The sequence below is a fragment of the Anomaloglossus baeobatrachus genome, chromosome 6 (assembly GCF_048569485.1).
Source record: "Anomaloglossus baeobatrachus isolate aAnoBae1 chromosome 6, aAnoBae1.hap1, whole genome shotgun sequence".
In the NCBI taxonomy this organism is placed as follows: domain Eukaryota; kingdom Metazoa; phylum Chordata; class Amphibia; order Anura; family Aromobatidae; genus Anomaloglossus; species Anomaloglossus baeobatrachus.
The window spans coordinates 214963929-214976365 of NC_134358.1; the positions used below are offsets into that span (position 1 = coordinate 214963929).

Sequence of the window (12437 nt, forward strand, 5' to 3'; positions counted from 1 at the left end):
TTATATTTTGTAGATCCTCCTTTTGCAAAAATAACTGCCTCTAGTCGCTTCCTGTAGCTTTTAATAAGTTCCTGGATGAAGGTATATTTGACCATTCCTGTTTACAAAACAATTCCAGTTCAGTTAAGTTTGATGGTCGCCGAGCATGGACAGCCGCTTCAAATCATCCCACAGATGTTCAATGATATTCAGGTCTGGGGACTGGGATGGCCATTCCAGAACATTGTAATTGTTCCTCTGCATGAATGCCTGAGTAGAATTGGAGCGGTGTTTTGGCTCATTGTCTTGCTGAAATATCCATCCCCTGCGTAACTTCAACTTCGTCACTGATTCTTGCACATTATTGTCAAGAATCTGCTGATACTGAGTTGAATCCATGCGACCCTCAACTTTAACATGATTCCCGATGCGGCATTGGCCACACAGCCCCAAAGCAAGATGGAACCTCCACCAAATTTTACTGTGGGTAGCAAGTGCTCTTCTTGGAATGCCGTGTTTTTTTGCCTCCATGCATAATGCCTTTTTGTATGACCAAACAACTCAATCTTTGTTTCATCAGTCCACAGGACCTTCTTCCAAAATGTAACTGACTTGTCCAAATGTGCTTTTGCATACCTCAAGTGACTCTGTTTGTGGCGTGCTTGCAGAAACGGCTTCTTTCGCATCACTCCCCCATACAGCTTCTCATTGTGCAACATGCGCTGTATTGTTGACCGATGCACATTGACACCATCTGCAGCAAGATGATGCTGCAGGTCTTTGGAGGTGGTCTGTGGATTGTCCTTGACTGTTCTCACCATTCTTCTTCTCTGCCTTTCTGATATTTTTCTTGGCCTGCCACTTCTGGGCTTAACAAGAACTGTACCTGTGTTCTTCCATTTCCTTACTATGTTCCTCACAATGGAAACTGACAGTTTAAATCTCAGACAACTTTTTGTATCCTTCCCCTGAACAACTATGTTGAATAATCTTTGTTTTCGGATCATTTGAGAGTTGTTTTGAGGAGACCATGATGTCACTCCTCATAGAAGATTCAAATAGGAGAACAACTTGCAAGTGGCCACCTTAAATACCTTTTCTCATGATTGGATAAACCTGCCTATGAAGTTCAAAGCTCAATGAGGTTACAAAACCAATTTAGTGCTTTAGTAAGTCAGTAACAAGTAGTTAGGAGTGTTCAAATCAAGAAATTGATAAGGGTGCCCATTCTTTTGCACCGGTCAAATTTTGTTTAAATGCGGATTGCACATTTTCTGTTAGTACAATAAACCTCATTTCAATCCAGAAATATTACTGAGTCCATCAGTTATTAGATATATGAAACTGAAATAGCTGTTGCAAAAACCCAAATTGTTATAAAGAAAGAAGGTTAACATTAATAGGGGTGCCCAAACTTTTTCATATGACTGTATATACACATATATACACACACACACACACACACACACACACACACACACACACACACACACACACACACACACACACACACACACACACACGCCTCTTATAAGTTAGGTACAGCAGGAATCATGCTGACTTATGACCTATAGAGTCATATTGCCAGTCATCTTTTTTTACAGCAGGATGAACGTCGTAAAGCACCACAGAAAATTTGGCTTCATTTTTATTTATTATTTTTTTTTAAACCACTTCACCTCACTGGGAATTTCTTGCTTGTTTTTCAGTGCATTAAAAGCAACTACAACTTGACCTGCACAAAGAAACAAGCCACTATAAAGCTACGGTATGTTGATGGGAAAAAAAATAAAAATAAATAAAATTTGCAGCTCTTGACAGGACAGGATGTGAAAAAAAGAAAGTGAAAAATATAACTACTGAAAGGTCTTAAAAGGGTTCAAATGCAAGTCTAATACTAGATTACTATTTACTAATGCATCTTATATAAATTATATTCCAAAGTCAAGAAACGATACCCCTCTGCCAAGCTCATTCCGCCCAATATCTTATTAGTGAGGATCTCAAAATATTGCTTAAAAGGGACTGTCAGCAGGTTTCTGCAATGTAACCTCAAGACAGCATGCTGTAAGAGTTAAAACAGATTTCAGCCCTACATCTCTTCTCTCTCAGTCTTTTTTTGTTTACCTGCTATGGTTAGTTTAAGCCTCTTATCTTTATCATTAGTGGGTCTCACTAGTGAGTTGTAAATCAGACTCTGCCCCCTTCTGTGATTAGCAGCTTCTGTCTATGGAAATTTACTCTGAAAGCCTGGTGTGGTCAGGGGCAGCTCCCAGAACTCTGCTACATACAAAATCTTACATTTTTGACTGTCAGAACAGCTGCAGTCATTAATCTACTCAGGGCCTCTTTGCCTAAATCATGCTCCTCTCAGATGAGGTAGCAGAAGCCTGAGGGTATGTGCCCACGATCAGGACTCCCTGCATCTTGGACCTGCAGGAGAATGCAGGAGACCACAGCTAATCATACCCACGATCAGGGATCCGGGGGCTGCAGTCTCTCGCTTGTGTTCTCCCTACGGAGGAAGCAAGCTAATCCGCAGCAAACAATTGACATGCTGCGGTGTGGAAAGTTGCATCGGAGGTCAGTGTTTGCTGCGGAAAAAAACAAACACAGTGGGCACGGGATTTCAAGAAATCCCATCTACTATGCTTGTACTGTACAATGTAGCGTTTTGGACACAGCTGAAGCATGCTGTGTCCAAAACGCTGCAAACACTGATCGTGGGCACGCACCCTGACAGATTGCCTTTAAAATTATGGCAGGGTCGGAGTAGGGGTTGGATTATCTATTATTTTATTAGGGGAAAAAAAAAAAAATATCAGATGGCACTTGTCCGATTTACCCACTGGCATGGCCTTAGAAGTATCCATGACCCCAACCTAGGCCCTATATTTACTAGCAGGTTTTATAATTTTATGGCTTTCACTGGCTAACTAGTGTGGGAATTTGCTGGCCATCACACCCTAGAAATTCAAGATCCAGCTGTGATTTCTGTTGTAGTTTATCTAAAAAAATGTTAGTACAGCCTCTTTACAGTGTCAACATAGCCCAATGCAACCTTACAGTATTTTGCAATGTTACCCTCATTTTTTCTTTGCAGTCAGAATGAAAACATTCTTGATTACAATCAAATGGTGATAATCATCCCCGCACACAGCTAAGAGGTGGACTCAATTTTTCATTTTGAATCGTATGACAATTTAATAATCCCATTCTCTAGGTAATGTTTTAGCATACGTGCCTTACAGGCAAGACAAAAAAAATCCAACTCGCCTGCAATTACACTAAATTATACAGTGAAACTGCAGAACAAGAGAAAGAATGTGTAAAGGTTGAAAGCCCAAATTTTGCCTGGAAAGGATATAATTGTTGGCTGCAGTTAAACTATGGAAACTCCCATTTCCATGACATTAAAACTTTTCTTGAATTATTTTATTAGAAACCAACGGATCTCATAATCCCCTTTGAAACTCTAGGACGTTTTAGCATGGGGAGGCTAATTGTACCCCACTTCATTCATGCATCTGGGAGAGCTTGGCTAATATGTAACCAGTCATGGTATTATAGTGTAAATTGAAGACTGTGCCAAAAACGCACAAATCCCACCCTTACATCCAAAGATTAGAGACCACTAAAAGGTATCAATTTGTATTTTCATTAGCATTTTTAGAAGAAAACTGCTGAACTGTCTACAAATATAACAATCACAAGAGGAATCCCAGATAAAAGAATTAACAAATCAAAAATACCTAAAATCTACTATTTACCAAGTATGCATTAAAACGTTATAAGCTGATATACCTAAAAAACTCCAAACCAGAATAGTACTAAAGCAGGGAGCAAGGAAAGGTAGATGGCCCAGGATCAAAGCAGGCCAGTCTTACAACACCTATAAAGGCCCTAGTGCTATCCCTAGGTACCGACTACCTGTCCGCGGAGGTTGGCACCCTAGATGGCGCAAAAGGTGCCCCCGCTCGGCGTAGACTCTCCCTGGGGATGCCTGGCAGAGTCCCTAAGCACAAAAAACTGCTAGTACAAAAGTAATCCACTAACCACAAGACCAGGTTAAATATTTTTTTTTTTACTCATTTGAGTTTTGTTGTATCTCTAATTGTATATTTTTTGCCTGTTGCTCTTCCTGAGTGGAGTTCCTGATGACTGTTTAGTGGATATTTGGATTTCCATTGTCACTATGGGTTAATGTCATGGTTATTTAACCTAGTCTTGGTATAGCTTGTGGTTGGTGGATTACTTTGTACTAGCAGTTTTTTGAGGTTAGGGACTCTGCCAGGGATACCCAGGGTGAGGCAACGCTGAGCGAGGGCGCCATTTGCATCATCTAGGGTGCCAACCTCCGCGGACAGGTAGAGTCAGTACCTAGGGGTAGCATTAGGGCCTTATAGGTGTTGTTGGCCTTGGATCATAGCAGGCCAATCTATCTACCTCTCCTTGTTCCCTGCTTTAGTACTATTTGGTTTGGAGGTTTTTTTTAGGTATATCCACTTATAGCGTTTTAATGCATACTTAATAAATGGTAAATTTAAGAAAAAAAAAACAAACAAAAAAAACCTCCTGAACACCATCTAGCCCATGGGGTATTAAGCTAGCATAAAATTAAATTTATAGTGGCTGCTCAACAGAAATGGATAAAATAAATTAAATTAGGGTCACAAAAAAGGTTTGCTGTCTCTCCAAATGCCATATGGATATCAGTGGGGAAGCCCCCTGCTCAGGACCCCCTCTAGGAGTGAGAAATGGGATCCAGGTTGTAATACATCAAATGTTTTGCTAAGCATAGCTTTCTCCAGTGAAATTAGATTTTTCCTGGGAAGGGGAGGGTGGTGGGGGAACCAGTTTATTTCTGAAAGAGGTTGATATTTATTTGACCACTCACTTCATAAATGTAAATTAGGTCACCCAGTCAAGTCTAAAATATCAAGTAAACCCAAACACTAAAGATTTCACAGCAAAATGAGAAGCGTTCAATCCACTCTACATTTCAACATGTTTAGCTCATGTGAATATAAAACCCTACAGCCACAAGCCATGTTATAAAGGTCCATATGCAGCACTTAACACAAAATAAACAAATTAACACGAAAAATGAAAAAATAAATCACTTTATTCAGTTTTAAAAGTCAAAACATATTAAGGAGACTGCATATTGTTAAAATGGGGACACCAAAAAAAAATAGAGAAAAACACTGTCTCATCAAATAATTAAGTAGAAATAATCAAGTACATACTCAAAATAGGAAATAATATCAGAGAGATGTTGAAAAATAAACATTTTGCACAGAGATCCCCTGGATGAAGCATTTCTGCGTAAAACGTGTATTGGGTCCCTGGTTCCATGTCTGCTAATTAGGTGCTCCTTTTACATTACCTGGAACTTTGTATATTACACAGCCTGAGCGCTACGGTATAGCTGCACTCACTATGCAACTTATATACCCTATATGAGTGGGGTACTTGGCTTCTAATGTTGTGGGTTTTTTTTTTTTAATGTGTTCCATGCCTTACTTCCCATTCTATTTTAATTTACTTTCTTGATATCTTCCAAAGATTTCAATTTTAAGAGGGGGTACTTGAAAACACTGCTCTAAATCAATTTTTGCTGATTACAAGAGCAAATGTGATTTTTATGAATTTTGGTGTGCTGAATCAAAAAAAAAAAAAAAAATAAAAAAAATCACATACTTTTCCTATAACCAGACTGTGTGTATCCTCCCTCCTTTATAGCTGGATCCTTTCTGCCCAGATATGTAGGTTTTTAACCCAGATAGGGGCATTTAAGTTAGAGCCCTGGTATATTGAGATCACTTTGCCGTTGGTTACCGGGCTCACATGCATTGGCCAATACATAAGCTAAATATCTCTTTTTTTTCAAATATTCCTTTAGAAGTAATGCAATATCAGAGTTCCCCCTATTCACTTTTAGCATTCTAGAGTGCAGCGCTGTGTGTTTTCTAGTTATATTGTGTTTTCAGCTAGCACCAGTTCACTGAACCTGTTGGATGTGCGGGTCAGTTTTTTTTTTTTATATATCCATTTCCTCTAGTCCTAACATTTTGTAGGAAAACCAGACAACTAAGGAGCTCTTATATTAATAATGTACCATTATACATAATGATATTATTCAGATATGCTGAATACACAAAAACAAAATGCGGAATACGCAATCAGCATAACTATTAGGAAGACGGATTTCCGCAACATTTAGTTGTTCAAGAGGCTTATAAGTCGCAACAAAATTTAAATTAGTCAAAAGGTTTTTTGAGAATATGTCATCCAACTCTCGAACAGTTTGTAGACAGCGCAGGAATGATCCTGATATATTCTGTTACATTTGTGGTTGTTTTACAACACCCAACTATTAAATCCTAACTATTCCAGAGCATAAAAAAAAAGAAAATGTCTCCTTATCAATTAAAATCTATTGCTCTCTTGGTTAGAAGATACTCGTTTTTGCATGAAACAAACATATAATATGCAATCGCTTCTTTAGAATTTTTTATTACCCCTGATATTCAACTTTAAAACCTTTACACAAACATTTCTCATTTGTGAAAAAATGAAGTTTTGCTTTTTTTTACTTTTGTAAAAGAGAGTTCTTAAAAACTTTTATAAATACTTTGCAATAGCTAAAGAAATAGTATGACATTGGTCAATTTAAAGAGTTTATCCCACAATGGACATGTATCTCCTCTGTCCAGGATACGTGATAAATGTCTGGTGGCTGACGACCTACCACCAATATTTAGAGTCCCAAAACTGTCAGTTCTCCTAACTTCACGACTATTGCGAGGACAGTCTGAGGCTATTCTAGTTCATTATAGCAGACAAGCAAGATAACTATTAAACCAGGCACCAAGGAGCGGTTTTTGGAAGAAGTATAAAAAGTAAAAAATTTTTTAAAAAATCGGCAATAATTACATTATAACTATATTGTAGCACAAAGCAAAAAATTAGCACAAATCTTTATTACTTATGAAGAATTTGAAAAAAATATCCGTTGCAGTACCTCTGTCCTCAAGAGGGTTGTTCGCAAGGTTTATGGTATGGAGTCCTGAGCTTGGATTGTATGAGAGAGCACTGGACAATTTCTGCGCAAAATCACTAGAGAGAAAATAGAAGAAAAACTTGGAACCAATGTTTGTTGCAAGTAAAGGGTTACAACATGCTATTTATTTCATTTTTGCAATTAACAAATCATTCCCTTCTGTCATGTCATAGAAACGGGTGGATTTGGACCATCAGAAGAGAACAGATACCTCATGGCTGAAGGCAAAAAACGATCTTGCCAAATGTGAGAATGTATTCACACAGGAGAGAAGTGATGCAAAAAAAACTATAGAGAATTTTACTTTTTGTTTTTTTGTTTAAAAAGCTATGGATTTTGCTACAATCGGCAACAAAATAGTTAAAAGTGTGATTTGTTGTGGATTTTGATTTTCCTATTGAATTCAACAAGGATAAAATAATCAAGCAACAGGGCAATATACACTAAAGGCCCCGTCACACACAGAGATAAATCTTTGGCAGATCTGTGGTTGCAGTGAAATCATGGACATATTGTTCCATTTGTACACAGCCACAAACCTGGCACTGATTGTCCATAATTTCACTGCAACCACAGATCTGCCGCAGATTTATCCCTGTGTGTGACAGGGCCTTTAGATTATACCTGGACTATCTTCTCAGGATGTGGATGAGATTGCGTAAAATTACTCTGCTTTTACTGTGATACACTGCTTGGAAAACTTGACAGAAAAATCTGCCAAACCTGATTAGTTGAGAAATGTTTTCATGGAAGGATGGACTTAAAATGTACTAAAACTGGTCTACTTACAATTTTAAAGAGGTTGTCCACTACTTTTAACATTGATGGATTATCCTTGGGATTGGTCATCAATGTCTGATCAAATCGGGGATGCAGGGTTTTGAACCCCGACCGATCAGCTGTCTTCAGTGCTGATGGCAGCAGCAGGGGGCCGGAAATGCCCAGTTACGGAGCTGCTAAGTATTCTGATAATGGCCAGGTACTGCACAACCACCTCCCATTCAAATCCATAGGCGGCAGATGTACAATACCCGGCTGTATCAGAAGGCAGCTCCAGGACTGAGCATTTCCGACCACCTACTGCCACCGCCAGCAATGACAACAGCTAAACGGCGGAGGTGCGTGGTGTCGGACCCTGGCCGATCAGACATTGATGACCTATCCTAAGGATAGGCCATGCATGTAAAACTAGTGGCCAACCTCTAAGTTCATCATATACACAAATATTACAAAAGTATAGTTCTTAATTTCAATTCAGAGAAATTCCAACTTTGGGGAACATTAGAGATAAAATATATTCAGCATTACAAATGTTAAGTATCATTAGGTTTGATCTTACTTATTTCAGTACTTTAAAGGGTGCATGCCCACGATCAGTGTTTGCAGAGTTTTGGATGCTTCAGCTGCGTCCAAAACGCTGCATTGTACAGTACAAGCATAGTGGATGGATTTCTAGAAATCCTGTGCCTATTGTGCTTGTTTTTTCCGCAGCAAACACTGACTTGCGGTGCGTCTTTCCAGACCGCAGAACGTCAATTGTTTCCTGCTGATTCGCATGCGTCCTCCGTAGGGAGAACACAAGTGAGAGACCGTAGTGCACTGAACCCTGATCATGGGTACAAGCAACTGCGGTCTCCTGTGTTCTTCTGCGCAGGAGACTCGCAGCCCCGCAGGTCAGGACTCGCTGTGTCCAGGACGCAGCGAGTCCTGATTGTGGGCACATACCCTAACCGATACCAAAAAGATTCAGATTTACCAAGTCAGTTTTTAGCATCTACAAGACTACTCGCCATACTTTAAGACAACTATTGACATCTATACACTTACGTTCTCAGCCCAGCATTTTCCAAAACCAATTCTTCCAATCGACTGGACCTGCTCACCACTCGCAAGATTTGATCACAGACATCAGTGGACTGAAATACAGAATAACCCCTTGTTTACTACGGATGTCTACGTACAGTCTTTGTAATGCAAAGTGATAAAACACCACAAGCCTGTTTGCAAAGTTGACTTTATATTTTTTTCTAAATTGGTCACAAAAAAAAAAAAAATCACAAGCACACAATATTTTTTACATACACATTAGAAAGCAGAATAAATCATTGTGATTACAAGTGATCAGTGTCTACAGCCGGTATTTCTAATATGAGACATCAGCTGCATTCACTGTGAACTGTAAAATTATAATTACAGTCATCTAAATATGTGAAAATTTCTACAGCTTCACAAAAAAAATCACGGATGTCAATTTTTTTAACGGACAGGCCAAAAACATGCCCTATTTTTACGTATAGTCCTGGAATTTCTAGACTGTTGGCAAACCAGTGCAGACGTGGTTTCATTACTATTCACAGTCAGTGTATGGTAGAGGCACCTTTGGTAGTAAATAATAGTTATTCTGTAGTTATTTCATATTTTCTTCAAAGCCATTTAACCACAGCCATATTGAACATGGATGACACAATTGAGGTATACTGCACTGTATAAAGAATATTAATAAAACATGAAAAATACATAAGGATATGGAATGAATACCTTTAATAGAAAATGTAAGTCTGCACTAGCTGTAGAGAAATTATATTTAAAGCCATACTGAGGATTGAAATAAAGGAATTCAGCACAGTGTACTATGTAGGTAATACATACAGGACTAGATCGACGATACATATGGCTCCGCAAATTGCATCCAAGGTCTCCCAATAGAAATCTCAACATATACCTTAACAGAAGGCAGTGAGTGTAGTTTATAGTTTTTTGCTGGATGCATCTGTATGCTGTGTTATCCCATACAATAACTAAAACAGAAACCCAGATAAATGCAAGCCCAATGGAAGCCAAAAAAAAAAAAAAACAATCTTCTGGCCTCCTACTGGAGAATAAGGTTTATGGATCCATTGAATCTTATCTTAGTTGCACCAAAATACTTAAAACCTATTCGTTGCATGGGGTTGCTGTACAACATGTAAATCGACAGAGTCTCCCAATGCACTGAGGAGGGAGAAGTGCCCGAGCTAGCAAGCTATGGAACCAGGTTACCTACCTTCCATACCTTAGGAAATGCGCCAAAACCAAACTCGCTTTGGGTCCAATGGACCCCACACAACCAATTTAACGTTAACATGTTACAGGAGCTGTACTGCCACATAGGGTTAACCAAAAGACAGGAATAAAAATAGCAAAATAATCAATGACCCAAACTGGCCCAAAAATGGTCTTCAAGGAGGTCTCTAGTGAGGCCTCCCATCTTTCGCTGAAGCAGAGACTCAAAAGATTTGGCTATCCAGTCGATACAAGGCTAATGCAGGCGTTACACGGTACGATCTATCGTGCGATCGCACGAGCGATCGTACCCGCCCTCGTCGTGCGTCACGGGCAATTAGTTCACGATGTCGCACAGTCGTTAACCCCCTGTCACACGCACTTACCTCCCGGACGACCTCGCTGTGGGCGGCGAACATTCACTTCCTGAAGGGGGAGGGACCTCGGCGTCACAGCGACGTCACACAGCGGCCGGCCAATAGAAGCGGAGGGGCGGAGATGAGCGGGACGTAAACATCGCGCCCACCTCCTTCCTTCCCATTGCCGGCGGGACGCAGGTAAGCTGTGTTCATCGTTCCCGAAGTGACACACGGAGCGATGTGTGCTGCCTCGGGGATGATGAACAACCGGCGCAGAGAAGAAAAAACAACTTTTTGAAAATGAGCGATGTGTCAATGAGCAACGATAAGGTGAGTATTTTTGCTCGTTCACCGTTGCTCGTAGCTGTCACACGCTACGATATATCAAACGATGCCGTATGTGTGTCACTTATGACATGACCCTGCCGACATATCGCCCGATATATTGTACCGTGTGACGCCGGCATAAGAACCTATTAATTTACTATTTCAGCACCTAAGAATATAAGAAAACCAGAGAGCATTGATCTGTTGCTTCCCATACAATGTCCTAAAATATTCTTTATTCTAGCAGTGCTCTTTAGTTTTATACATTTTGTGCTCATATTCCGAATATGATTATTTGAGTGGTACTTACCAATTTCAAGTCCTTTGATGATAATTTTGTAAACCACAGATTGTATTCCAGGGCTGCTACAATAGGTATCAAGTCTCTGTAAAACACAAAATGCAGAAATGAGCTGATAATTCCAAATAGAGAACAAAGAAATAAAAATCAGAAGCAAAATGAAAGTACAGAACAGATTAAAGACAGAATCTGTAGTGTAGATGCTTTCTACATTAGTGTAGAAGCTTTTCTACATTACTGGCAATTACTATTGGCAGGTTAATCATGAAAATATGTGCTGATTAAAATACAATTGCAATACATTTCTTAAAAAAATAAAAATAAAAATAAAATAAAGCATTACACTTTTAGAAATTGTAAATTCACCTATACTTTTGAGTGGGGAGAACATGATAGGGTGTTAGGTGTTGGGGAATGGGATGCTATACAGGGACTCATAGTAAATCTAATAAGTGAGGGGTGGGGAAGGACGATATACAAAAGACACTAATTAATTGGGGGACTATAAACACAAAAATTATAATGAATTTAAGGGGGGTAAAAGAGGAACTTAAAATTACTTGGGACAAAGTGATCGTCATACTGAGGGATTAATATTTATTGGTCGGCAGAAATTACAGTTAATGATAATATTAAATGAATACCATCGTTTGTAAAATAAACCTCCCTTTGGCTACATTTGCATATTTGTGTGAAATTCCCCATGTGCTGTTAGATTGTTTCAGATGGCACAAGGACCTATGGAGTTACAAATATCTATTCACATAATCACAGATCTGAGAATAGGATCCATGAGACTCAGAGTGTCCTATACTGATTTGATGATTAGGAACAGAATAGGAAATTTTCAAAGGGTCTGTTTGCAAAGGAAAATCAAGCAGCACACGACACTTCACTAGATGTGTGAATATAGCCTATTTATGTGTAATTCCCTTAGTATACAGTGTACTCACCATGTATAGTGTTGCCCATTTGTATAGAGTGTACTTTGTTATGTATAGCAATGTCCCTTATTACATAGTATCCTCTCGTTATGGGTGTGCTGTTCCTTATTAAATAGTGAACTCGTTATTTTTGTTATTCATAGTGTCCCCTCTATTACATAAAGTCCTCATTACATATAATCTAAAATGACTGCTAATGGGGCAGCATCTGACCAGAAGACCAGTCCATTAAACTCCTGCATTTGAAAAGAAGCTTTCCCATATTCCACTAATCGTCTTTTTATTTTATAGCTAACAAGAAAGGACGCTATAAAATATAGAGGGCACTAGAAATATCAAAAATATCAAAAATGCGTAATGTAAGGGAAGGTTCTATACATACATGTCAAAAGATTACTTTATGTAATAACAGAACGGCA

At 39.0% G+C, this 12437-nt stretch overlaps 1 protein-coding gene across 1 annotated transcript in view; it reads right to left on the bottom strand.

Annotated features, from left to right (window-relative positions):
* CARMIL1 (capping protein regulator and myosin 1 linker 1) overlaps positions 1-12437 on the bottom strand; it is a 362146-nt gene that overhangs the window by 204341 nt on the left and 145368 nt on the right. Inside the window, exons 9-11 of the mRNA XM_075316069.1 lie at positions 11084-11159; positions 8873-8961; positions 7007-7101 (exon numbers count right to left, since the gene is read on the bottom strand). Coding sequence (XP_075172184.1) covers positions 7007-7101; positions 8873-8961; positions 11084-11159 — 260 coding nt within the window. The remainder of the gene's footprint in view (positions 1-7006; positions 7102-8872; positions 8962-11083; positions 11160-12437) is intronic.